Here is a 27,715-nt window from a genome sequence, read left to right as displayed (position 1 = left end):
TCTTGGGCTCAAGCAGTCCTCCCACCTCAGCCTCCCAAGTAGCTGGGACTGTGGGTACATACCACCATGCCTGGCTAATCGTTTAATTTTTTGTAGAGATGTGGTCTCACTGTGTTGCCCAGGCTGATCTCAAACTCCTGGGCCCAAGTGATCCTCCTGCCTCAGCCTCCCAAAGTGCTGGGATTACAGGTGTGAGCTCTCATGCCTGGCCAAATTCTTTATTATACCACAGAACCCTTAATATATCAATAATAGTTGTTTAAGTTTCTTATCTGATAATTCCAAAATCTGAATATATCTGAGTCAGATGCTGATGTTTGCTTTGTCTCTTCAGACTTTATTTTTTCCTTCCCTTAGCATATCTCATAATTTTTTTTGTTGGAAGTGATCATGCTATATCTGGTAATATAAACTGAGTTAATTGGGCTTTTAGTGTAAGGCTTTATGTTGATCTGGCTAGGAGCTAGGCTATGTTTAATGTTAATTGTAACACATATGTGCCAGAGGCTCCAGTTTTCTATAGTTTCCTTTTATTCCCTGCTTCCATGGTGCCTTTAGGTTCCCTAAGAACTCTTTCTTAAATAGATTATGTCTTTCAGCTCTCTCAGTTGTAATCCACTGTTTTTATACTGGAGCCTTGCTGATATGGTGGTAAGACTTTAAGGAGGGGAAGCATTCTATAATCTTATCATTAAATCTCAGTTATTTTTAGTGGACTTGAGTCCCTGAGCTGTGACCTTCAGCATTTCTCAGCCTTTTTTTTCTTTATCATTATGTGAGACAGGAAGGCTAGAGGGAACTAGCATTGTCTAGTTGCCCTTCTTCTTGGTCACATAAGACTCTGGTAATTTCCCTTGGTGTAACTCTTGCGACAGAGAGCAGAAAACTCTGGGCTTATTTCAAAACGGCACTTCTTTCCTCTTGCTGAAAGCAAGGGAGATATCTCTCCTATATGATTTTTACTCTTGGTGGGGCTTCTAGTGGCACAGAAAATCCTGGACTTATTTCAAAATGGCACTTCTTCTTTCCTCTTGCTCAAAGCAGAGATTTCTCTCCCATATGATTTTTACTTTTGGTAGGGCACCTAGTGGTAAATCCCACAAAAGTGTGGAGCCTCCTAAAACTGAGCCATCAGGAGTTTTTAAATCTCAAGTTAGTCTGCACTCAGCCTTCAGCAGTTTATCAATTACCATTTCAGTGTTCCTACCAGTTACTGGCTCCAGAAGCCTCTGCTCTTGGTAAACTGTAATTCTTTGTATTTACACATCTCTACAGTTTTGGGGGTGGCAGTTTGTCCTGTGACTTCAATTATCTGGTAGATCTAAGAAAAGCTGTTGATTGCTAGCTTGTTCAGCATTTTTCTTGTTGTGAGAACAGGAATGTTGACTTCTAAGCTCTTTGCATATCAGAGCTAATCAGGAAGCATGACTGGTATACAACTAGAGGAAGGGTGCTTAAATCTAAGTGAAATTAGCCTATCTCTGGTTCATGGTAATCATGAATATTGATTACGGCCGGGCGCCACTGATTCTTCCATTAAACCAACTTTTCTGCTAGAATTGCATTCTATGAATATAATATTTTGTTGAGTAGTTAGTAAAATTAAATGCAGTTTTCGAAAGGGGAATCTTTTAGGGAGATATGGCCTTATGGTTTGAACCAGATTTTATTTCCACTGTATCAAATCCCAGTGGCCTTCTGAGTGGCAGAATGGGTTTCTCACAAATTCTCTGCATTGTAGTTGTTAATTCTTAAGTAAAGTTACTCTGGAATATGCTTTCTTTGGCTTATAAGCAGACCTCCTCTCCACCTTATGAGTTTCCAACTCTTCGCCCTTGAATTAGACACATGTTGGTAGATTGTAGTGTAAGGCTTACTACTTGCTAGTACTTGATAAAATCTTCTCCTTAGGATGAATGGGCAGTGGACTAAAGACAATTATTACTACTTTTTAATCAAAGTGGCTGGATCCATAACTATATCTTTCTAAATTAAGCCTGTTTTGTTATGAACTGTCTCTAGATTACCATTGGCAATGTTGGTCGGATGATTTGGAGAAAATAAAAGAACATCATGATTTTTATTTTTCTTCTTTCTATAATCCAGTGATTCTCAACTAGGGGCAATTTTACTGCTGCAGGGACATTTGGCAATGTCTGGAGACATTTCTAATTGTCACACCTAGAGAAGTGATTGTTATTGGTGTCTTGTGGGTAGAGGCCAGGGATGCTGCTAAACATCCTACAACACACAGGACAGTTCCCGCAACGAAGAATTATCCACAAAAAGTTACCTGACCCAAACTGTCAATAGAGCTGAGGTAAAGAAGCCCTGCTAGAATCTGAGAAATTAGCCACTGTCGCTTCTTTGTCTATACTAGGATCCTAATGATCTCATTATTTTTATCTCTTTATTGATTTTTGTATTACAAAGGTAATGTTTTTTCTCTGGACTATTTTCTCATTTGACCAAAGAAGTTAGTCTTGAAATCCTGCCCCACAAAGCCTACAGGTCAGTAATTCACAGTATAATCTCCTTATTGGAGTAGAGGCCTGTGGGTGCTGGAGTCCTAAGAGTTGAACACCGTTACACAATTATAGTGTTTAGTGTGCAGCTTATACAAACAAAAATATTATCTGTACCTTTAATTTGTAGTTTACTTGTGTTATAGTAATAATACAGAGCAAATCTTGTATTATAGTAATAATACAAGGAAACTACAAATTAAAGGTACAGATAAAATTTTGAAAATAGCCTTAGTGGAAGAATGAGAACCAGCCTCTTTTGACCTACCGAGCTTCACATATGGTTTACAGATGTTCTCCCATTTCATACTCATAACAGCCTCACCAGACAACCTTGTTCTTGTCAAATAAAGAGTCAAGAAGAGAACAGAATGATACTTTGAAGATAGTTTTATCCTGTTCCTGTTAATAAGTCAAATATGTGCCTTGTATAAATTTACAACCTACACAATGTCTACAGAGAAATACAAAAATCACTCATTATTATACTATCAGAGATAACTGTTTAGTGTATTTCTTTGCTACTTATTTTTTTTTTGCATGTAAACGCATTTTAAATGTAATTACATTTGTTCTGCGTACATCACTTTTATCTTTTCCCCTCCCCTCAATATCATTTTATGGGCATTTTAGGAGGTCAGTTGATATTTTCTTTCTTTTTCAGATTTGATAAGCTACTTTTTTTTTATTTCAATAGATTTTTCGGGAACAGGTGGTGGTTGGTTACATGAGTAAGTTCTTTAGTGGTGATTTCTGAGATTTTGGTGTACCCATTACCCAAGCAGCATACACTTGAGTTGATATTTGATATTTTCTAAAGTATGATATTTAATGATTTTAAATACTTCATCATATGACTACTTCATATGTTTAATCATTCCCCTTGATAAGTGGCAACATTTTTCTGTACGAAAGAAACAAACCAGAAAACAAACAAACAAAAGAGAAGTGCCTGAAACACACTGGTATATCGAAACAGCAAAATTCAACAACAAAAACAAAAAGTCCCACCAGCTATGTGATAAACAAACCACAAATCTTTGACTTCTCATCATACCTAAAAATACTGGGCTTTGTAAATATCCATTAAATTATATACAAATCCGTGTATGCAGATATTGATATTTTTCACTGTGCCCAGAAAATTTGATTGTTGTAGTGTCTGCTTCTAAAAACGGGTAAGATATAATAGTGTTTCATGTTTAAGATAAATAGTATAGCTTAGAAGTGGAAGCCTGTTTTGGGGGTGGTTGATTTTCTTTTTAAGTACAAAAATAGTAATTTTAGTATCAATCCCAGGAGTTCCAAGCTTATCTAAAATAAAATAATTGTTATTAATATCTATACTGGTATATATAGGATATATGTTATATAATACAGTTGACCCTTGAACAACATGAGTGTTAGGAATACTGGCTCCCACACAGCTGAAAATCTGTGTAACTTTTGACTCACCCCAAATTTATCTAATAGCCTACTGTTGACTGGAAGCCTAACTGGTAACATAAACAGTTGGTTAACACATATTTTGCATGTTATATGTGTTATACACTGTATTCTTACAATAAAGTAAGCTAGAAAAAAGAAAATCATAAGGAAGAAAAAATATATTTACCATTCATTATGTGGAAGTGGCTCATGATAAAGGTCTTCATCCTTGCTGTCTTTGTGTTAAGTAGGCAAAGGAAGAGGAGGAAGAGGATAGGTTGATCTTGCTGTCTCGGGGTGGCAGAGGCAGAAGAAAATCTGCATAAAAGTGGACCTGCATCGCAACCCATGTTCTTCAAGTGTCCACTGCATATAGTTATGTAGTATTGCAGTTATATCCAGACATAATAGGCAAGACAGGAGACATAAAATATAGTATTAATTTTGGAAGTCATCTAAATCATGCTCTGAGGGAAGGTACAAGGCTACTAGAGGCAAAGGGCCTTGCTCAGTCAGGGTGTGGCATAACTGGAAGCCCAAATGCCAGACTTTGTCCTCTGCTTAGCCTCAACCAGAGGTCAGATGTCTTTTGTTGCCAGATGTTAATAAACACAGAGAGGCAAGCTCTTCAGTTACCTTATCACCACCTTACTAATACATATGACTGCAAAACATTGTCTTCATTTAAGTCAAAATATAAAGGAAAAGCCCCTAATGAATATGGTTTCATGAGCTTTGGACATAAAAACTCACTTGGTAGCACATTATAATTTTAAATCACATTTAATTCCCTGCCAGCCAGGAAATAATTCCATGGGAAGTCAATCAATGAAAATTAACAAGATCATTACTAGCAAAAAAGGTAATATTTTTCATTTTCAGAAAGTAAAGGGTTGGATTGGATGAGAAGTAGATATGAGACAGAGCAGCATTCTCAGGTGTTGTTCATACCCCTGCCATTGTTTTAATTGTGGCCGCAATATTGTTTCTCATGGCTGATGGTTGACTTTGGTGAGTAGAAGGTAGGGTAGGTAGTAGCTAAGAATGATCATGAAAAAATAGAATATTTTCTTTGAAAAGGAAAAATTGCCTAATGGCATCAGTTTTGTATTTACAATCACCATAGTACATTTAGGTTATTGGTATTCTTTTACCAGGAAAGGCTGGGGAAAAGTGGAGTGGCAAAGAGAAATAAAGAAGTATTAATTGGAAACCACCTCAAACATGAAAAAAATAGCTTTTATTTATTTCATTCTGCATCTGCTAGTCTCTGGGCAATCTAAAAAAACAGTCATCAGAATTATAGCCACATGGTGATTTTTTTTCTTCTCCAGAATTACAAGAAAATTGGCTCCCACACTGTGGAACTAAAAAGAGGGTCTATAGGGTGCTGCTTCTCTCTCTTGACATTTTCCTTGGTTTTCAAAGGAATTCGTGACTAAGAATCTCATGAAATCTAAATGCGGTCACTGATGGAAATTTAGGTTTTCACAAAGAGCGCAGAAAGAAATTTACATGGCAAAAAAAAAAATTTGCTCTGGCAAATGGGTAAGGTAAGGATGTGTGTGTGTGTGGTGTATATATGTACACATCACATACATATATCAGTGAGTATGTATATCTCAATGATTTTCATTTGCTAGGTCTAGTAATACATTTAATTTTTTAAATATGAGTTTTTTTCAGCAGTTGTATAAAAATAATTACTTAATTATTGTTTTTCTTTTTCAGCAAGCTTATGAACTTTGGACATATTGAGATTATGTAAGTCCTTGGACAGCATTAATATAATATTATCTAATTTGTAATAAAAGTGTTTACCCATTTTGTTCATTAAGTATAAATATTTGGAAAGATGATAGATTTTAAGCCATGTATGGAGCGAACTGACACATTCATCCACAAAAGTCCCATCAAGTTAATGAAAAATGAAAAGATTGAGGTGTCACTATTCAGTAGTACTTCTTTTTGTTTATGTATTACTTTATTCATCAGCACATCCAGGAGAGCCTAATAATTGGCTCTCCTAAAATAAAAACCCTAGTTGGTACTCCCACCATGGCCAATTTTAAGGACAAGGAACACTAAGTTACAAGGAAATGGCAATAATCAGTTCTCATTAGATGGTAAGGACAGGCATGAACACTGTGCTACAGCTAACCAGGAGAAAAAGGAATGTTACGGAACTTAAACTACTTAGAATGTTGATATAATAAAGGGGGATGGGGACAGAACAAGCACTGAGGCTGGTGAGCCAGGCAGAAATCAGAGTGGGAGGAGCCTTGAGGTCTCTCCAGGAGATTCAGGAACCATAGGATTTGGTAGTGATTCAGGTATGAAATGATCATGGCCCTCATTATTGTAGTGACCATAGTATTTTGAAGGAATTCAAAAAATAGATGATGGACATGTCCCTAATCGTGATAGTGCCCATGGGATTTTGTAGCTATAGAGTGAAAAGATGACAGTGACCATATTCAGGGTAATGTCTGTGGGAATTTGTGAATATCTAGGTAAGAAATGAGTGTTTCTACTTAGGAAGTGAACATGGGATACTGAAGTTATAAAGGTAAGAAATGATGATAAACCTAACAGTGCGGGTGAGCATGGTGTTTTCTAGATATCAAGATAAGAGAGGATGATGGCCCTAACTCAAGTACCAAAATTGGATTTCCTCAGGTAAGCACATAGGAGCTGAAGATGTTTCTTACCATGTTAGTGAACATGGCATTTTGTGCTATTCCAGACATGATGGCAAACCTAACCACAAAATGACGATGAGACTGTCAGGGGTCTAGTAAAGACATGATGGTGCCCTTAACTGTGAAGGTTATGATGAAAATTGTAAGTCTGTGAATAAGAGATGATGGTGATAATAACCACATTAATGAGCAGGGGATTTTGCAAGTAACCAGGTAAGAGATGATGGTATCTCTAAAAATATGGTGACCATGGAATTTTGAGGGTATCCAATCAAGGAATAATGTGTTACTAGAAATGGTAGTACCAAGGTATTTTACAATTATCCTGGAAAGAAATGGTGTGTCCTTAGGAATGGCATTTAATCTGGGTAATTTGTAGGTATCCATGTATGGTAGGCTTCTCTAAATCTGGTAGATCTCATGGGCTACTGTAGGCATCCACACGAGAGATGACGTGACACAAATTGTAACCAGTTGCCACCATTGTAACCAAGGTGTTTTATAAGTATCCAACTTAAAGCTCTAGCTTTATTTATTTATTGGATGTAAGACTTTCATGTTATCTGTTGTTTTCTTTCTTTTTGAGACAGATTCTGGCTGAGGTAAGTGCTGATGTGGGCCTAAACCACAGCCCGCACCGTGGGACTGTCACAGAGACACAGTTCAGTGATGATGTATCCCTACAGGCCTTCCCATCGTTACTTCCTTCACACGTATTCAGGTGAGAAATGATTGAGTCTTGCCTGGTAAGTGATGGTGGTATAGGCCTCCCTGTTGTACCCCTGATTTAGCTTCAGGTATCCCGGTCGGAAATAATAAGAGTCCCTGACATACTCGAAACCATGAGTTTTCCCTCGGCATATTTCAGAGACAATGCCTAACCCTGTGAGCGCGCTGGGAATGCAAATACTAGGTAATCATCTGGCATTCACAGCCATAGCAGTGACCGTGATCATTTTGCTGGTGTCCTGTAGAGAGAAATGCTGTCTTCTGGGACCACTGCCCTGAGTTTGGGGGTCCCTGCCAGCATCCAGGTAAGAGTCGTTGAATGATGGATATGAGCATCATGATTTGCAGGTGTTCTGGTAGAACACCTTGTGTATTTCTTGGCTAACTCCAACCTCAGCCTCCTGTGTTCAAGCGATTCTCCTGCCTCAGCCTCCCGTGTTGCTGAGATTACATATGTGTGCCACCACCCCTGACTAATTTTTGTATTACTAGTAGAGACGGAGTTTCACCATGTTGGGCAGGCTGGTCTCGAACTCCAGACCTCAGGTGATCCACCTGCTTCGGCTCCCAAGGTGCTGGGATTACAAATGTGAGCCACCACTCCAGGCCCCTTGTGTGTTTCAGAGGCATATGTCTCAGTGTAGGTTTTCCAGGCTCCCAGGAGAAAATCCCTACAAACAGGAGTCACGATCAGGAGACATGTCTGTTATCTGGGTAAGTGATGGTGTGCATGGTAAACTTACCACAGACCAGGTAATCTCCACATACCTAGGTAAGTGAAGTTCCTTTGCCTGAACTGTTTACCATGTGATGGGTTAACAGCTAATTTGGAAAGAAAGGGGAGTGGCCTCCCATTTGCCTCGCCATGCGATCCTCTTCCTTTCTGTCCTGAAGAGAAAGTATCATGTATGTGCTCTGTCAGTGCTGATCGATTTGAACGTACCCAGGAAACTCACGTGGCACTGTGCGTCACAGGTGTAACTGCGGTGGATTTGCAGGGAAGCCGGGCAAGGAAAATGGCGTGTCCTATGATGGCCTAGACCTTGGAGGGCCCACAGGCATCCAGGGACATTTTTGGCTCCCACAGTGGTGATAGTGAGCAAGTAGTTTGCAGGGTCCTGGTGGATAAGCTGTGTCCATAGACTCATTGGTCACACATGTGGTTTCAGGTTCAGGCAGGCAGAAGTCAGAGTGTGAGGACAGCCTTGAGATCTCTCCAGGAGATTCAGGGTCCATAGGATTTGGTAGGGATTCAGGTACGAGATGATCATGGCTGTCATCGTTGTAGTGTCCATGGTATTTTGATGGAATCTAAGAAACAGATGATGGACATGTCCCTAATCATGATAAGAAATGAGGGTTTCCACTTAGGAAGTGAACATGGGGATCCTGAAGTTACAATGGTAAGAAATGATGATAAACCTAACCGTGGGGTTGACCATGGTATTTTCTAGATACTCAGATAAGTGAGGATGGTGGCCCTAACTCAAGTACCAAAATTGGGTTTCCTCACTTAGGCACATAGGAGCTGATGATGTCCCTTTGCATGTTAGTGAAATCAGAGCATGAGAACAGCCTTGAAGTCTTTCCAGGAGATTGAGGGTCCATAGGATTTGGTAGGGATTCAGGTACAAGATGATCATGGCTGTCATCATTGTAGTGATTTTGAAGGAATCCAAGAAACAGATGATGGATATGTCTCTAACCATGGTAGTGCCATAGGATTTTATAGCTATAGAGTGAAAATATGACAGTGACCATATCCAGGGCAATGTTTGTGGGATTTTTAAAATATCCATACAAGAAATGAGTGTTTTTACTTAGGAAGTGAACATGGGATACTGAAGTTATAACGGTAAGAAACGATGATAAACCTAACCGTGGAGGCGAGCATGGTATTTTCTAGATATCCAGGTAGGTGTGGATGGAGGCCCTAACTCGAATACCAAAATTGGGTTTCCTGAGGTAGGCGCGTACGAGCTGACAATGGCCCTTCCCACGTTAGTGAACGTGGCATTTGGTAGTATTCCAGATAAGATGGCGAACCTAAACCCCAAATGACATGAGATTGTCAGCTGCTTACTAAATAGATGATGGTCCCCATAACCATGAAGGTTATGATGAAGTTGTGTTGATCAGTAATTAAGAGATCGCAGTGCTCTTAACCATGGTAGTGAACAAGGGACTTTGCAAGTCACCAGGTAAGAGACAATGGTGTCTCTAAAAATGTGACCATGGGATTCTGCAGATTCCAATGAAGGAATGATGTGTTACTAGAAATGGTAGTACCAAGGTATTTTACAGTTCTGGAAAGAAATGTTGTGTCCCTAGCAATGGCATTTAATCTGGGTAATTTGTAGGTCACTATGTATGGTAGGTTTTTCTGAATCTGGTAGATCTCATGGACTTCTGTAGGTATCCACATGAGAGATGTGTCACAAATTGTAAGCAATTGCCACTATTGTTACCAAGGTATTTTGTAAGTATCCAGCTAAGAGCGCCAGTGTTATGTATTGGTTGGATGTAAGGCTTGAATGATATCTCTTTCTTTCGTTTTTGAGTCTAGCTGAGGTAAGTGCTGATGCGGGCCTAAACCACAGTCCGCCTGGTGGGACTGTCACAGAAACCCAGTTCTATGATGATTTGTCCCTACATGCCTTACAGCCATGATTTCTTTCACAATTATTCAGGTGAGAAATGATTGTGTCCTCACTGATCCCAGATAGGCCGGGCTTTCCCATTTCTGTTTCATAGAAAGTGTCTGCCTAACCCTGTGAGTGCGGAAGGATTACAGGGAGCCAGACGTTTATCACTGTTATCCCCACCCCTGTGCTGCCCCTAGGATTTGTAGAGGTGTCTAGTCAAGAAGCGGTGGTTTGCTGCTATCAGGGTTGACCTAGGATTACTGCAAGTATCCAGGTTGAATGGGTGTGTCCCATAAAGCTGGAATTACTCAAGGTTCTTTGCAGGAGTCCTGGTGGAAAACCTTGTGTCCTTCTACATATGTGTCTTCATGCCTATTGCTGTTCAGCCTTCCTGTTGCTGTGATTTCGCTTCAGGCGTCCTAGGAAGAAATGGTGAGACTCACTGGCATACTAGAAACCGTGAGTTTACCCTGTGCATATTTCAGAGACAATGCCTAACCCCGTGTTCGCAGTGGAACTGTAAGTACCTGGTAATTATCTGGTGTTCCTTCCCACAGCAGTTACTGTGGACATTTTGCAAATGTCCTGTAGAGAGAACTGCTGTCTTCTGGGACCACAGCCCTGAGCTTGGGGGTCCCCGTCAGCTTCGAGGCAAAAGTCCTTCAATGATAGATGTGAGCATCATGATTTGCAGGTGTCCTGGTAGAACACCTTGTGTGTTTCTGAGGCATATATCTCAGTATATGTTTTGCAGGTTCCCGGAAGAAAATCCTGAAGAACGGGACTCATGAGCAGGGGACGTGTCTGCTGTCTGGGTAAGTGATTGTGTGCACCGTAAACTCATCACAGACAACCTGATCTTCACATTGGTAGGTCAGTCAGGTTCCTTTCCCTGAACAGTTTACCACATGATGGGTTTAGGGGTATTCCGGTAAGAAAGAGCAGTGGCTCCTTGTTCTCCTTGCCATGTGATCCCATTGTTTTCTGTCCTGGAGAGAACGTATGAGGTATGTACCCTGTGAGTGCTGATTGATTGGCACGTACCCAGGGAACTCCAGTGGCACTGTGCATCACAGGAGTAACTAAGGTGGATTTGCAGAGAAGACAGAGAAAATGAAGTGTCCTACGATGGCCTACCCCTTGGAGGGACCACAAGCATCCAGGTAGATTTTTGGCCCCCACAATGATGTTAGTGAGTGGGTGGTTTTCTGGGTCCTGCTGGAAAAGCTGTGTCTGTAGGCAGATTTCACATTCCCTTCCAGAGGTCAAGGGAACCCTCATTATGCTCGAGCAGGGGAACTCTGCCTGTATCCAGAGAGGAGATAGTATGGGCATAAGCAGGCCACGGACGATCTGATCTTCTGATACACAGGTAATCACCAATGGCATTCCTGCTATTTTTCCTGTCCTGCCGTGGGTTTTGTTGGCTCATTTTCTGTTCTTTATTTTCTGCAGTACTTCAGTTAAGAAACAATGCTTTGCCAACCAAGGCTAATAAGCATTAGTCCTTGCTATGTTCGACTTGAGGATAATGTGCCTTGAACCTGAATCCATGTTGACTGTGGTAGATGCAGGTGTCCAGGTGAATTATCCTACTCTATCAGACCACAGGATGGAATGATAGTTCTGACACATCATCAGTCCAGAGCTGATAGTGGCACCAACAGTGGGGTGGAAGTTGGAGTTCTGCCAGGATCTAGGTAAGATTCCTAGATGACAGCAGTGACCAGCCTGTGTGGTGCGTGTCTTTTTCGTCTTTCAGGTATGCCAAGTGGCATCCTGGAAAACACCTGTCAGATGCGTTTCTTCTGCTACTGCTAGTCATGAGATCAAGGTAGGTCTGAGAATGGGCATTCAGAGGCCCTGGATAGTAACCAGGTAATGGATGATATGAGTCCTATGCCAATACAGACCACCTGAACTTCAGATTTCCTGGACAAAGAGGGCACTGTCCTTGACACACTGTTTTCCCATGGTTTCCTGCAGGTGTCCCATAAAGTCCTCTTCCTGTAGAGAGGTAGGAGATGTTGTGGCATTACCTCATGAAAGACATTCTGAATTTCCTGCATGTAGATAATTAATGATGGTTTGAGTCTGGTAGAGTAACCTTGTGTTTGGCATATGTGTCATTGGGAAAAGATAATTAGTGATTCCCAATGCCAGTAAGCATGAGATTTTACTGTTTGCTTATTCAAAGGTAAGGGTTTTCGTATGTGTGTGCATGTGCAAATTTGACCCTCCATGTGATAAACAGATATGTCAGTGTTCAGGTAGTTGATCATATTGTCTGTCACCCCGATGTGGACCGTGCTGTTTCTCCAGGTATCCCTCGTAGGCTCTGGCTTAGATATCTTCAGTTATCTGGGTAACTTGGATGAGTTGTGAAATGATACCAATGAACAAGCATATTTGTGGGTGTCCTCGTAGCATAGGTTGTGGACCAAGCAGAGTTTCCCCCTTATGTCTTTCAGATGAATGTCAGGGCATCACAGCAGGCCTTTCAAATCTAGGTAACGTGGGGCATGGCTGGCTGAGGTAAGTGCTGACACAGGCCTAAACCGCAGCCCACAGTGTCGTACTGTCACAGAGGCTTAGTTCAGTGATGATGTGTCCCTACACATCTTCCCGCTGTGATTTCTTTTCCATGTACTCAGATAAGAAATGTTTTAGTTTTCACCACTCCCAGATAGGCCGGGTTTTTCCGTTTTATGAAAGTATATGCTGAACCCTGTGAGTGTTGAGGGATTGCAGGGAGCCAGGTATTTATCGCTGTGTTCCCCACTCTGTGCTACCCCTCCGATTTCTAGAGATGTGCAGTTGAGAAACGGTGGTTTTCTGCTATCAGGGTCGACCTGAGATTACTGCAACTGTACACATCGAGTGGGTGTGTCCCATAAAGATGGAAGTAATCATGGGACTTTGTGGGAGTCTTTGCAGAAAACCCCATGTCTTTTTACACGTATGTATTGGTGCCTCTTGCAGATTCCTGCCGTGACATCCCAGTGAATCCAACGTGGGTCCTTATCAGGAAGCAGGGTTGCTCTGCAAGTCAAGGCTGCATGAGGACCAGAAACAACGCATGGGCCACTTGAAGTTCAGGTGTCTAGGTAAGTGAGGATGGTGTGCATAGTTCCTGTTGTTCCCATGATTTCGCTTCAAGTGTCCCTGTCAGAATTGACAAGTGTCCCTGGTTCACTAGAAACCATGAGGTTTCCCTCTGCATATTTCAGAGACAGCGTTTAACCCAGTGAGTACAGTGGGACTGCAAATACCAGGTAATGATCTGGCGTTCCCAGCCACAGCGATGACCGTGGACATTTTGCAGGTGTCCTGTAGAGAGAAATGCTGTCTTCTGGGCCTGCAGCCCTGAGCTTAGGGGACCCTGCCAGCAACCAAGTAAGAGTCCTTCAATCATGGATGCAAGCATTGTGATTTGCATGTGTCCTGTGAGAACACTTTGTGTGTTTCCAAGGCATATATCTCTGTAGGTTTTCCAGGGTCCCACAAGGAAATCCCGACAAACAGGAGTCAGGATCAGGGAACATGTCTGCTATCTGGGTAAGTGATGGTGTTCGCAGTAAACTTACCACACACCAGGCGATCTCCACATATCTAGGTAAGCGAGTTTCCTTTGCCTGAAGGGTTTGTCATGTGATGGGTATCTTGGTAAGAAGGAGTAGCGGCTCTCCGTTTTCCTCACCATGTGATCCTATTGATTTCTGCCCTGGAAAGAATGTTAGATGTATGTGGTCTGTGAGGGCTGATTGATTGGCATGTACGCAGGGAACTCATGTGGCATTGTGCATCACAGGAGTAACTGCGGTGGATTTGCAGGGAAGCCAGCCAGGGAAAAATAGCGTGTCCTACAATGGCCTAGACCCTGGAGGGCCCGCAAGCATCCAGATACATTTTTGACTCCCACAGTGATTATACTGAGCAGGTGGTTTGCAGGGTCCTGGTGGAAAAGCTGTGTCCATAGAGGCGTTGATCACACTTGTAGTTTCAGGTTCAGGCAGGCAGAAGTCAGAGCGTGAGGACAGCATTGAGGTCTCTCCAGGAAATTTATGGACCCTAGGATTTGGTAGTGATTCAGGTATGAGATGATCATGGCTCTCATCATTGTAGTGACCATGGTATTTTGAAGGAATGCAAAAACAGATGATGGGCCTGTCCCTAACCATGGTAGTGTCCATGGGATTTTGTAGCTATAGAGTGAAAAGATGACAGTGACCATCTCCATGGTAATGTCTGGAATTTTTAAAATATCCAGGTAACAAATGAGTGTTTCTACTTAGGAAGTGAACATAGAATACTGAAGTTACAGAGTTAAGAAATGATGATAAACTTAACCATGGAGGTGACCATGGTATTTTCTAGATATCCAGATAAGTGAGGTTGGTGGTCCTAACTTGACTACCAAAATTGAGTTTGCTCAGGTAGGCATGAAGAAGCTGATGATGCCCCTCCCCATGTTAGTGAATGTGGCAATTTGTGGTATTCCAGGTATGAAGGCAAACCTAATCACAAAATAACCATGGGATTGTCAGTGGTTTAGTAAAAAGATGGTGGTCCCCTTAACCATGAAAGTTATGATGAAATTTTGTAGGCCAGTCATTAAGAGATCACAGAGATCCTAACTGTGATACTGAACAAGGAATTTTGCAAATCACCAGGTAAGAGATGATTGTGTGTCTAAAAATGTGGTGACCTTGGGATTTTGCAGATATCCAATTAAGGAATAATGTGTTCCTAGAAATTGTAGTACCAAGGTATTCAGCAGTTACACAGGAAAGAAATGTGTCCCTAACAATGGCATTTAATCTGAGTAATTTGTAGGTCATATATGGTAGATTTTCCTAAATCTGATAGATCTCATGGGCTTCTGTAGGTATCCACATGAGAGATGATGTGTCACAAATGGTAAATAACTGTCACTAGTGTAACCAAAGTGTTTTATAAGTATCCAGTTAAGAGCTCAGGCTTTATTTATTTGTCGGATATAAGACTTTCTTGTTAACTATTTTTTTTCTTTTTTTGAGAAAGAGTCTGTTTGAGCTAAGTGCTGACACGGGCTTAAACCACAGCCTGCACCGTGGGAATGTCAGAGAGACCCAGTTCGGTGAAGATGTGTCCCTACATGCTTTCCCACCGTGATTTCTTTCACAGGTACTCAAGTGAGAAATGATTGAGTCCTTAATCGATTCTAGATCAGCTGGGTTTTCTTATTGTCTGTTTCATTGAAGGTGTATGCTGAGCCCTATGAGCATTGAGGGATTGCAGGGAGCCAGGTATTTATCACTATATTCTGCGCCTCATGCTAACCCTAGGATGTCTACAGGTATCCAGTCAAGAAATGGTGGTGTTTTGCTATCAGGGTTGACCTGGGATGACTGCAAGTATCCAGGTCATGTGTCTGTGTCCTGTAAAGATGGAAATAATCAAGGTTCTTTGCAGGAGTGCTGGCGGCAAACCCCGTGTCCTTCTACACATACGTCTTTGTACCTATTTCAGATTGCTACCATGACATCACAACAAATCTGACACGGGACCTTAATAGGAAGCTCAGCTGCTCTGCAGGTCAGCACCGATGAGGTCCAAAACCATCGCACGAGCCATGTGAGGCTCAGCTGTCTAGGTAAGTGATGATGGTGTCAGGCCTCCCTGTTGTTCCTGTGATTTCACTTCAGGTGACCAGGTCGGAAATGAAAAGGGTCCCTGGGATACTAGAAACCGTGAGTTTTCCCTTTGCATGTTTCAGGGATAACACCTAACTCAGTGAGTGCAGAGGGACTGGAAATACCAGATATGTTCTCAGCCATATCAGTGACTATGGACATTTTGCAGTTGTCCTGTAGAGAGAAATGCTGTCTTCTGGGTCCACGGCCCTGAGCTTGGGGGGCCCCGCCAGCATGCAACTAAGAGCCCTTCAATGATGAATGTGAGCATTGTGATTTGCAGGTGTCCTGGTAGAACACGTTGTGTGTTTGTTTATTTATATATATTTTTCAAGCTCTTGTTGCCTATGCTGGAGTGCAGTGACTCGATCTCACCTCACTCCAACCTCCGCCTTCTATATTCAAGAAATCCTCCTGCCTCAGCCTGCCAAGTTGCTGGGATTACAGACATGTGGAACACTCCCGGCTAATTTTTGTATTACTAGTAGAGATGGAGTTTCACTGTGTTGGACAGGCTTGTCTCAAACTTCAGACCTCAGATGATCCAGCTGCCTCGGCCCCCAAAGTGCTGGGATTACAAGCATGAGCACCACGCCTAGCTCTTCATGTGCTTCCAAGGCATGTTTCTCAGTGTGTGTTTTCCAGGTTCCCCCGAGGAAATCCCTAGTAATGTCCGTGGGATATTTGTAAATATCCAGATAAGATATGAGTGTTTCTACTTAGAAAATGAACATGGGATACTGAAGTTATAAAGATAAGAAATGATGATGAACCTAATCGTGTGGGTGACCATGCTATTTTCTAGGTATCAAGATAAGAGTGAATGGTGGTCCTAACTCTAGTATCAAAATTAATTTTCCTCAGGTAGGCAAGTAGGACCTGATTATGTTTCTTACCATGTTAGTGAACGTGGCATTTTGTGGTATTCCAGATATCCACAAAATGTCTGGAATTTGTGGATGTTATTAGGCGAACCTAACCACAAAAGTGACCATGAGATTGTCAGGCGTCTAGTAAAGAGATGATGGTCCCCTTAACCATGAAGGTCGTGATGAAATTTTGTAGGTCAGTAATTAAGAGATGATGGTGTTCCTAACCACGTAGTGAACAAGGGATTTTGCAAGTCACCAGGTGTGAGATAATGGTGTCTGTAAAAACGTGGTGACCGTGGGATTTTGCAGTTTCCAATTAAGGAATAATGTGTTCCCAGAAAAGGTAGTACCAAGGTATTTGACAGTTACCCAGGAAAGAAATGATGTGTTCCTAGCAATGGCATTTAATCTGAGTAATTTGTAGGTCTCCATGTATGGTAGGTTTTTCTAAATCTGGTAGATCTCATGGCCTTCTGTAGGTATCCACATGAGAGACGATATGTCATAAATTGTAAGTAACTGCCACTACTGTAACCAAAGTATTTTATAAGTATCCAGCTAAGAGCTCTGGCTTTATGTATTTGTTGGATGTAAGACTATCAGGTTATCTATTTTTTTCTTTTTTGAGACAGAGTCTGGATGAGGTAAATGCTGATGCAGACCTAAACCACAGCCCACACTGTGGGAATGTCAGAGAGACCCAGTTCAGTGAAGATATGTGTCCCTACACGCCTTCCCGCTGTGATTTCTTTCACATATACTCAGGTGAGAAATAATTGAGTCCTTACCAATCCCAGATCAGCTAGTTTTCCCATTTTCTGTTTGACAGTTTATGCTGAACCCTGTGAGTGTTGAGGGACTGCAGGGAGCCAGGTATTTATCACTATATTTCTCGCCTCCGTGCTACCCCTAGGATGTCTACAGGTGTCCGGTCGAGAAACAGTGATTTTCTGCTATCAGCTCTCAGGGTCGACCTGGGATTACTGTAAGTATCCAGGTCGAGTGGGTGTGTCCCATAACGATGGAAATAATCAAGGTTCTTTGCAGGAGTGCTGACGGCAAACCCCATGTCCTTCTACACATACGTCTTCCTGACTGTTTCAGATTCCTACCGTGACATCACAGTGAATCTGACACGGAACTTAAATGGGAAGCTTGGCTGCTCTGCAGGTCAGCACAGATGAGGAATGAAAGCATCGCACGGGTCAGGTGAGGCTCAGCTGTCTAGGTAAGTGATGATGGTATCAGGCCTCGCTGTTGTTCCCTGATTTCGCTTCAGATGTCTCCCGGAAATGATAAGATTCCCGGGCTTACTAGACACCGTGAGTTTTCCCTCTGCATATTTCAGAGACAACGCCTAACCCTGTGAGCAGGGTGGGACTGGAAATACCAGATAATGATCTGGCACTCCCAGGCACAAGAGTGACTATGGACATTTTGCAGGTGTCCTCTAGAGAGAAATGCTCTCTTCTGTGACCACGGACCTGAGCTTGGGGGGCCCCGCCAGCATCCAGGTAAGAGTCATTTAATGATGGATGTGAGCATCGTGATTTGCAAGTTTCCTGGTACAACACCTTGTGTGTGTGTCTGTCTGTCTGTCTGTCTGTCTTTCTTTTCTTGTCTTTCTTTTCTTTCTTTTCTTTCTCTCTTTCTCTCTTTCTTTCTTTCTTTCTTTCCTTTCTTTTTTGAGATAGAGTTTTGCTCTTGTCGCTCAGGCTGGGTGCAATGGTGGAATCTCAGCTGACTGCACCCTCCGCTTCCTGTGTTCGAGTGATTTCTCCTGCGTCAGCCTCCCAAGTTGCTGGGGTTACAGATGTGTGCCCCCACCGCCCGCTAATTTTTGTATTACTAATAGAGACGAAGTTTCACTGTGTTGGGCAGGCTGGTCTCGAACTCTGGACTTCTAGTGATCCACCTGCCTTGGCCTCCCAAAGTGCTGGGATTACAAGTGTGAGCCACCATACCTGGTGCCTTGTGTGTTTCTGAGGCATGTATCTCAGTGTATGTTTTCCAGGTTCCCCTGAGGAAATCCTGACAAACAGGAACCACGATCGGGACATTCTGCTATCTGGGTAAGTAATGGTGTGCTTGGTAAACTCATCACAGACCAAGTGATCTCCACAAATCTAGGTAAGCGAAGTTCCTTTGCCTGAACAGTTTACCATGTGATGGGTTAATGGCTATTATGGAAAGAAAGGGAAATGGCTCCTTGTTCTCCTTGCCATGTGATCCTTTTCATTTCTGTCCTGGAGAGAAAGTGTGCTCTATGTGCTTTGTGAGTGCTGATTGATTGGCATGTACCCAGGGAACTCACATGGCATTGTGCATCACAGGAGTGACTGCGGTAGATTTCCAGGGAAGCTGGCCAGGGAAAATGGCATGTCCTACCATGGCCTAGACCTTGGAGGGCCCTCAAGCATCCAGGTACATTTTTGGCTCCCATAATGATGATACCGAGCAGGCAGTTTGTAGGGTCCTAGTGGAAAAGCTGTGTCCATAGACATGCTGGTCATGCATTTGGTTTCACATTCAGGCGGCAGTAGTCAGAGCATGAGGACAACCTTGAGGTCTCTCCAGGAGATTCAGGGTCCATAGGATTTGGTACGGATTCAGGTATGAGATGATCATGGCTCTCATCATTGCAGTGACTATGGTATTTTGAAGGAATCCAAGAAACAGATGATGGACATGTCCCTAACCATGGTAGTGCCCATGGAATTTTGTAGCTATGGAGTGAAAAGATGACAGTGGCCATATCCCAGGTAATATCCATGGGATTTTGTAAATATCCAGGTAAGAAATGAGTGTTTCTACTTAAGAAGTGAACACGGGATACTGAAGTTATAAAGGTAAGAAATGATGATAAACCCAGTAGTGCAGGTGACCATGGTATTTTCTAGATATCCAAATAAGAGTGGATGGTGGCCCTAACTGGAGTATCAAAATTGGATTGCCTCAGGTAGGTAAGTAGTTGCTGATGATGTTTCTTCCCATATTAGTGAACACGGCATTTTGTGGTATTCCACTCCACACGTGTTGGCAAAACCAAACCACAAAATGACCATGAGATTTGTCAGGGGTCTAGTAAACAGATGATGGTCCCCTTAACCGTGAAGGTTATGATGAAATTTTGTAGGACAGTAATTAAGAGATGATGGTGATCCTAACCACGTAGTGAATAAGGGATTTTGCAAGTCACCAGGTAAGAGATGATGGTGTCTCTAAAAATGTGGTGACCATGGGATTTTGCAGATACCTACCTAAGCAATAATGTGTTACTAGAAATGATAGTACCAAGGTATTTTACAGTTACCCAGGAAAGAAATGATGTGTCTCCAGCAATGACATTTAACCTGGTTAATTTTAGGTCTCCATGGATGGTAGATTTATCTAAATCTGATAGATCTCATGGGCTTCTATAGGTATCCACATGAGAGAGGATGTGTCACGAATTGTAAACAATGGCCGCTATTGTTACCAAGGTGTTTTATAAGTATCCAGCTAAGAGCTCTGGCTTTATGTATTTGTTAGATTTATGACTTTTTTGTGTGTGTTTTTATAGTATTTTTTTCTTTTTTTGAGAGAGACTGGCTGAGGTAAGTGCTGATGCACGCATCAACGACAGCACACACCATGGGACTGTCCCAGAGACCTGGTTCAGTGATGCGGTGTCCCCACAGGTCTTCCTGCCATGATTTCTTTCACAGGTACTCAGCTGAGAAACGATTGAGTCCTTACCAATCCCAGATCGGCCAGGTTTTCCCGTTTTCCGTTTCAACGAAAGTGTATGCTGAACCCTGTGAGTGTTGAGGGGCTGGAGGGTGCCAGGTATTTATCTCTGCATTCCCCGCCCCCATGCTGCCCCTAGGATGTCTACAGGTGTCGAGAAATGGTGTTTTTGTGCTATCAGGGTCGACCTGGGATTACTGCAGGTATCCAAGTTTTGAGTGAGTGTGTCCTGTAAAGATGGAAATAATCAAGATTCTTTGCAGGAGTGCTGGCAGGAAACCCCATGTCACTCTACACCTACTTCTTCGTGCCTCTTTCAGGTTCCTACCATGACGTCACAATAAATCTGACACAAGACCTTAATGGGAAGTTCGGCTGGTCTGCACGTCAGTGCTGATGAGGACCAAAAGGATCACACGGGCCACGTGAGGTTCAGTTGTCTAGATAAGTGATGATGGTGTAAGGCCTCCCTGTTGTTCCCGTGATTTCGCTTCAGGTGTCCCAGTTGGTATTGATAAGGGTACCTGGCACACTAGAAACCGTGAGTTTTCCCTCTGGATATTTCAGAGGTAATGCCTAACCGTGTGAGCGTGGTGGGACTGCAAATACCAGGTAATGATTCAGCGTTCCCAGCCACAGCAGTGACTGTGGACATTTTACAGGTGTTCTGTAGAGAGACATGCTATTTTCTGGAGCCACGGCCCTGAGCTGGACGGGCTCCGCCAGCATCCTGGTAAGAGTCATTGAATGATGGATGTGAGCATCATGATTTGCAGGTGTCCTGGTATGGCATCTTGTGTGTTTCTGAGGCATATGTCTCTGTATAAGTTTTTCAGGTTCCCTGGAGGAAATCCCGACAAAAAGGAATCACCATCAGGGGACATGTCTACTATCTGATTAGTGATGGTATTCGCAGTAAACTCACCACAGACCAGGCGATCTCCACCTATCTAGGTAAGTGAGGTTCCTTTGCCTGAACAGTTTACCATATGATGGGTTAATGGCTGTTCTGGAAAGGAAGAGTAGTGACTCCCCGTTCTCCTCGCCATGTGACCCTATTGATAACTGTCCTAGAGAGAATGTAAAATGTATGTGCTCTGTGAGTGCGGATTGATTGGCACGTACCCAGGGAACCCACGTGGCACTGCATCACAGGAGTTTCTTCGGTGGAGTTACAGGGAAGCCAACCAGGGAAAGTAGCGTGTCCTACAATGGCCTAGACCTTGGAGGGCCCACAAGCATCCTGGTAGATTTTTGGCTCCTACAATGATAATAGTGAGCAGGTGGCTTGCAGGGTTCTGGTGTTAAAGGAGTGTCCATAGACACATTGGTCACATATGTGATTTCCGATTCAGGCAGGCAGAAGTCAGAGTGTGAGGACAGCCTTGTGGTCTCTCCATGAGATTCACGGATCATTGTATTTGGTAGGAATTCAGGTATGAGATGATCATTGCAGTGACTAGAGTATTTTCAAGGAATCCAAGAAACGGATGATGGACATGTCGGTAACCGTGATAATGCCCATGGGATTTTGTAGCTATAGAGTGAAAAGATGACAGTGGCCACATCCATGGTAATGTCTGTGGGATTTTATAAATATCCAGGTAAGAAATAAGTGTTTCTACTTAAGAAGTGAACATGGGATACTGAAGTTATAAAGGTAAGAAATGGTAAACCTGATTGTGTGGGTGACCATGGTATTTCCTACACATCCAGATAAGGCTGGATGGTGACCCTAATTCGAGTATCAACATTGGGTTTTGTGAGGTAGGCACCTAGGAGCTGATGATGTCCCTTCCCATGTGAGTGAACATGGCATTTTGTGGTATTCTGGATGTGGTGGCGAACCTAACCCCAAAATGACCATGAGGTTTGTCAGGGTCCTAGTAAAGAGAAGATGGTCCCCTTAACCATGAAAGTTACGATGTCATTTTGTCAGTCAGTAATTAAGAGTTGACGGTGACCCTGCCACTCCAGTGAATAAGGAATTTTGCAAGTCACCAGGTAAGAGATGATGGTGTCTCTAAAAATGTGGTGACTGTCGGATTTTGAGGATATCCAATCAAGGAATAATGTTTTACTAGAAATGATAGTACCAAGGTACTCAGCAGTTAGCCACGAAAGAAATGATGTGTCCCTAGCGATGGCATTTAATCTGAGTAATTTGTAGGTCCCCATGTATGGTAGGTTTTTCCAAATCTGGTAGAACTCATGGCCTTCTGTAGGTATCCACATGAGAGATGACGTGTCACAAAGTGTAAGTACTGCCACTACTGTAGCCAAGGTATTTTATAAGTATCCAGCTAAGAGGTCTGGCTTCATCTATGTGTTGCATGTTAGACTATCACGTTGTCTACTTTTTTCTTTTTTTTGAGATAGTGTCTGGCTGAGGTAAGTGCTGATGCAGGCCTAAACCACAGCCCTCACCATGGGACTGTCACAGAGACCCAGTTCAGTTGTGGTGTGTCCCTACACGTCTTCCCACTATGCATTTCTGTCACAGGTACTCAGGTGACAAGTGACTGAGTCCTTACCATTCCCAGATATGCCAGGTTTTCTCATTTTCTGTTTCAACAAAAGTGTATGCTGAAACCCGTGAGTGTTGAGGGATTGCAGGGAGCCAGGTGTTTATCACTGTATTCCCTGCCCCTGTGCTGCCCCTAGGATGTCTACAGGTGTACAGTCGGGAAATGGTGATTTTCTGCTATCACGGTCGACCTGAGGTTACTACAAGTATCCAGGTCAAGTGGGTATGTCCTGAAAAGATGGAAATCATCAAGGTTCTTTGTAGGAGTGCTGTGGGAAACCCTGTGTCCTTCTACACATGTGTCTTCTACACATCTGATTTTGCAAGCTGCCAGAGAAGATACGATGGTGTCTCTGAAAATGTGGTGACCACGAGTTTTTGCAGATAACCAATTAAGTTATCTGCAAAACTAGAAATGGTAGTCCCAAAGTATTTTACAGTTACCCAGGAAATAAATGATGTGTCCTTAGCAAAGGCATTTAATTTGTGTAATTTGTAGGTCTCCATGTCTGGTAGGTATTTCTATATCTGGTCAATCTCATGGTTTTCTGTAGGTATCCACAGGAGAGATGATGTGTCACAAGTTGTAACCAAGTGCCAAGGTATTTTATAAGTATCTCACTTAAAGCTCTGGTGAATATAAGTTTTTGAAGATAAACAGTGGGGAGTGATATTGGCCTAAGCTGTGGTAATGCCCACTAGTAGTGCCCATATCTTGGTAATAGATTGTGTGTGTCTAATTATGGTTGTCCCTATGGCTTTTTTTTTTTTTTTTTTTTTTTTTTTTTTTTTTTTTTGCAAATTCCAGCAATATAATGAAGACAATCTTAACCACTCTTATGAACAGAGGATTTAGCAGGAATTGAGGAAAGAAATAATGTGGGCTTTAACCAAATGGACGTGATTAGATTTTAGGGATTTCTAAATAAGTGATCATGGTGTCCCTAACCATGAGATTTTGCAGGTTGTAGTCAACAGGTGATGATGAATTTAACAGTAGGTGCAAACATGGGAATTATTGATACCCAGATAAGACATGATGTGGTCCTTAAACATATTACAGACCATATGATTTTTTAGATATCTACATAAACAATATGTCCTGAAATCTTGATGCAACCATTTTTTTTTTTCACATTTAAAAAGTTGCTCATTCTCAAATATTTGTGCAGGGCTGGTTTCAGGGTATAGGAATACACCAGCAGCCGGCCCGATGGCTCACGCCTTAATCCCTGTACTTTGGGAGGCCGAGGCGGACAGATGACTTGAGGTCAGGAGTTCGAGACCAGCCTGGCCAACATAGCGAAACGCCATCTCTATTAAAAATACACAGTTTAGCCAGGCGTCCTGGCACATGCCCATACTCCTAGCTACATGAGAGGCTGAGGCACGAGAATTGCTAGAACCCAGAAGGCAGATGTTGCAGTGAGCCGAGGCTGGGCCACTGCAGTCCAGACTGGGCGACAGAGCAAGTCTTTGCCCCCCGCCCCCCATCTCCCCCACAAAAAGTAAGGCACCAGAGTCATGAAATAATGATCTTAACACAGAGGGTGTAAAAAACGAAACCTCAGAAAATATTACCATATTTCAAAAGACTTGTGGAAAATAATTAAGGACCAGGTAGCAGAAATTGTGATCAGAAGAAATAACATAGGAATATACTTAAGTGCACAGTACATAGTTGGAAGGCAAACTGTTTATCCTTCTAAAACCATTACTATGATCAACACATACAAGAGACACTTTCCTGAAAGGTTAAATTGGTTCATGAGAAATAAAAGCAACCAAAATGAGCCACATTATCTACAATAGAAGGACCATATGGAAAAAGTTCTATGTCAAGAGCTAATTGGTATACAAAAAGACCCATGAAAAATCTCCAATTTTAGTCACATTAGTTATTGCACGCTAAAAAAAAAACCAAAAAGGAACATTTTGAAAGCTATTTTAAATTTAATTAATAGCTGAATGTCTCCTTGGCTACTAGTTGAATGATCATTATTTAGTCCCACATCTCTCTCACCATTTTGTTTGCAAACGATCTAGAAGCCTTATTTCCTCGTCTATTTGACTGATGACCAAAATGGATCCTACAGTATGATCACGTAGGATAATGTTGCAAAGTATGACTAAATTATTTTTGAAGGCATTATTTTTCTCCTTTGATTTTCAGATTCTTTCTCATAATTTCTGAAACAGTGTCGACAGTGGCCTGTACCATGTCTTCATTGATGTCATTACTGAGATCACTCTCAATTGCTCTCGAACTTGTTGTTAGCCTTTCGTGTAGATATGAACTGTGACCTGGCGGATCTGACTGTTGTTGCTGCTGCTTCTGTTCCTGCTGATGCTTTTCAAAATAGTCTTTTATTTTCTTTGGCTCTTCCAAAGCAGGAGTTCCACATGATGTCCCTGGAAGATCTTGCGATGTGTTTCTGGAACTACCTTGCATGCTTAGCTCAATAGCCCTGCGGAGATCTTCATCTTCGCTATTGGTTTCTTGGCGACTTAGTTCCAGGGCCCTCTGAAAATCCAACTCGTCTTGGTCTGATGTTCCAGACTCATCACTTTCTTCTAACACTTTTTCAAGAACTGTTTTATAGACTCTATGGTCTTTTTCTTTGGCTAATTTTTTTCCATTAAGTTTTGGTCTATCCATCTCTTCAACACTGATGATTTGCAGCAGTTGGTCAGCTTCACAGTCTGGCAGATCCCCCTTAACAACAAATACAGAATATGCTTCCTGTTGCAACTGAGTCAAGAGATTTGCAAGGCATATATCTGATATTAATTCTGGACCCGCCAAGAGAGAATTCAAGTTAAACCAGTGTTTTCCGAATTTTCTGATAGTAAACCAGTGTTGTTTATAATTACATATAAAAGATCTTTCATTTATAGGATCAATCCCGAGCTTCTGATATTCAGGATTATTGAAATGGATGACCTCTAAACCCCAGAACTTCAAGGCGTTGCATATTACCTGAATGGAGAAGAAGCCGCTATCATCCATGTTTTCTGAAGGCTGCTGTAAAAATGCGCGATAGTCTTCACTGGTGACTCCTCCTTCTGCCATTCTCATCCTCTCTTCTTCATCTAGCTGATGTGCAATTGAAGCTAATTCCACAGGGCTAAAATATTCTCCTTGCAGCAGATTATTCAGGCAGTGCTGAGCACAAAGGAAGCCTTCTTGTTTTTCATGAAAGATGAAATCCATGTTGATTCTAACCGTGAGTTTTTGTATATATGCGGGGACATGTTATATGCCCAGCTATGGCAGTTATCTGGGCAGTTTGTAGATAGCCATGAAATAGGTGTTAGGTTTTCAAAGCTTATGAAGACCATGGGTTTCTGTAGGTATTTAAGTAAGGGATGATATGTCACAAAGCACTATTGTGACCAAGGTGGTTTTGCCAGTATCTAGTCAAGACCTGATGGTAAACCTAAAGTGAATATGGGATTTTGGAGTCATCCCATAGGGGATGATGGTGACTTGAACCATGGTAGTGCCCGTTGATTTTCAGATGTCCTATAAAATATAATGTCTCTCTAATTATGGTTGTCGGCATGGTTTTAGTAAGTGAATAAAGGTGAAATTTACCACAGTACTAAACAAAAGATTTGGCAGGTAACTGGGAAAGAAATAACATGGGCTTTAACCAAACGGACATCATGGGATTTTGGAAGTCTCTGGGTAATTTATGATGTCACTGACCACAGTAATATCCATGGAATTTTGAAGGTTCCACTCAATAGATGACAATAAAACTCATGGTGGCGATGAAGATGGGACTTTGCTGGTATCCTAGTTAGAGATGATGTGGGCCTTAAAAACATTAGTGACCAAATGATCTTCAGACATCTGGAAAACTGATGAAGATGTCCTGAACTCTTTTCATATCCATGTGTTTTTACAGGTGTTCAGATAAGAAATGTGTGTGCCCAACAAAAGTAGTAACCATTAGATTTTACTGTTTTCTAGTTCAGAGACAATCTCTCTCAAACTTAGTAGTGACAAAGATATAGCAGGTATCCAGGTAGGATATCACAGCGTTCCTTACCGCAGTAGTAACTATAGGATTTTTGCAGGTGTCCAGTGAACATACAGTGTGTGAAACTACTGTGTTGACCACAGTACACTTAGTGATGCCCTAATGATTGTAGTGAGTGTATGCACGGAATGAGCAGGGGGCCAGATGGAAGGACATGCATCCTGACCAGGGTTACCACCATATGTTTTCTCAGCAGGTAGTCAAGAGATGATGGTGTCTCTAACTACAACATTGGCCTCAGAACCTTAGGATTCAGGTAGAGTTCATGGTTCCCCTAACAATACTAGTCACTGTGGGATTTTTGAAGTCCATGTAGAAGATGTATCCCTAACCACCACTGCTGCCATATGGTTTTGCAGGCTCCTGTCAAGAGATAATGGTGAAACTCATATTGGTCATTTTTGTAGGAATTTCATGGAATCTAGCTAAGTGATTATGTGGACCTTAAACATAGTACAGACCGTCTGCTCTTCAGACATCTCGGTAAGTGATGATGATGTCCTCAACATGTGTTGGTATCGTGTTTTGCAGGTATTCGGGTAGAAAAAGATGATACTGGCTCTACCAGTAAGTATTGGAATCCTTGAGATTTAGCTTAACCAGTTTTCTGGTTTTGAGATACTGTGTGTTTAACCTTAGGAGTGAATGAGAAATTTTCAGGTATCTGGCAAGTGATCATAACTTTCGTCAAAACAGTAATGTCCATGAGATTTTTATAGATGCCCAGACAATAAATGATGGTGCCTGTACCAATGTGTTGACCTTCAGGTTCTGCCAATATCCAGGTAGCATTAAAGAGTTTGTAAAGATGGAAGTGACAAAAGTTATTTGCAG

At 42.1% G+C, this 27,715-nt stretch overlaps 1 protein-coding gene across 1 annotated transcript; it reads right to left on the bottom strand.

Annotated features, from left to right (window-relative positions):
* Positions 1-24,981: 24,981 nt before the first annotated feature.
* Positions 24,982-26,046, bottom strand: LOC104669352 (ataxin-3-like protein). Its single transcript, XM_010372300.2, has 2 exons — positions 25,813-26,046; positions 24,982-25,659 (listed from the first exon to the last, which is right to left on the bottom strand). Exons 1-2 carry the CDS (start codon positions 26,044-26,046, stop codon positions 24,982-24,984), a joined length of 912 nt encoding a protein of 303 aa, XP_010370602.1.
* Positions 26,047-27,715: the final 1,669 nt, after the last annotated feature.

This window comes from Rhinopithecus roxellana, chromosome 7 (genome assembly GCF_007565055.1).
Source record: "Rhinopithecus roxellana isolate Shanxi Qingling chromosome 7, ASM756505v1, whole genome shotgun sequence".
In the NCBI taxonomy this organism is placed as follows: Eukaryota; Metazoa; Chordata; class Mammalia; order Primates; family Cercopithecidae; genus Rhinopithecus; species Rhinopithecus roxellana.
The sequence above is the reverse complement of the archived record's forward strand: the minus strand, read 5'-3'. Positions and strand labels throughout refer to the sequence as shown.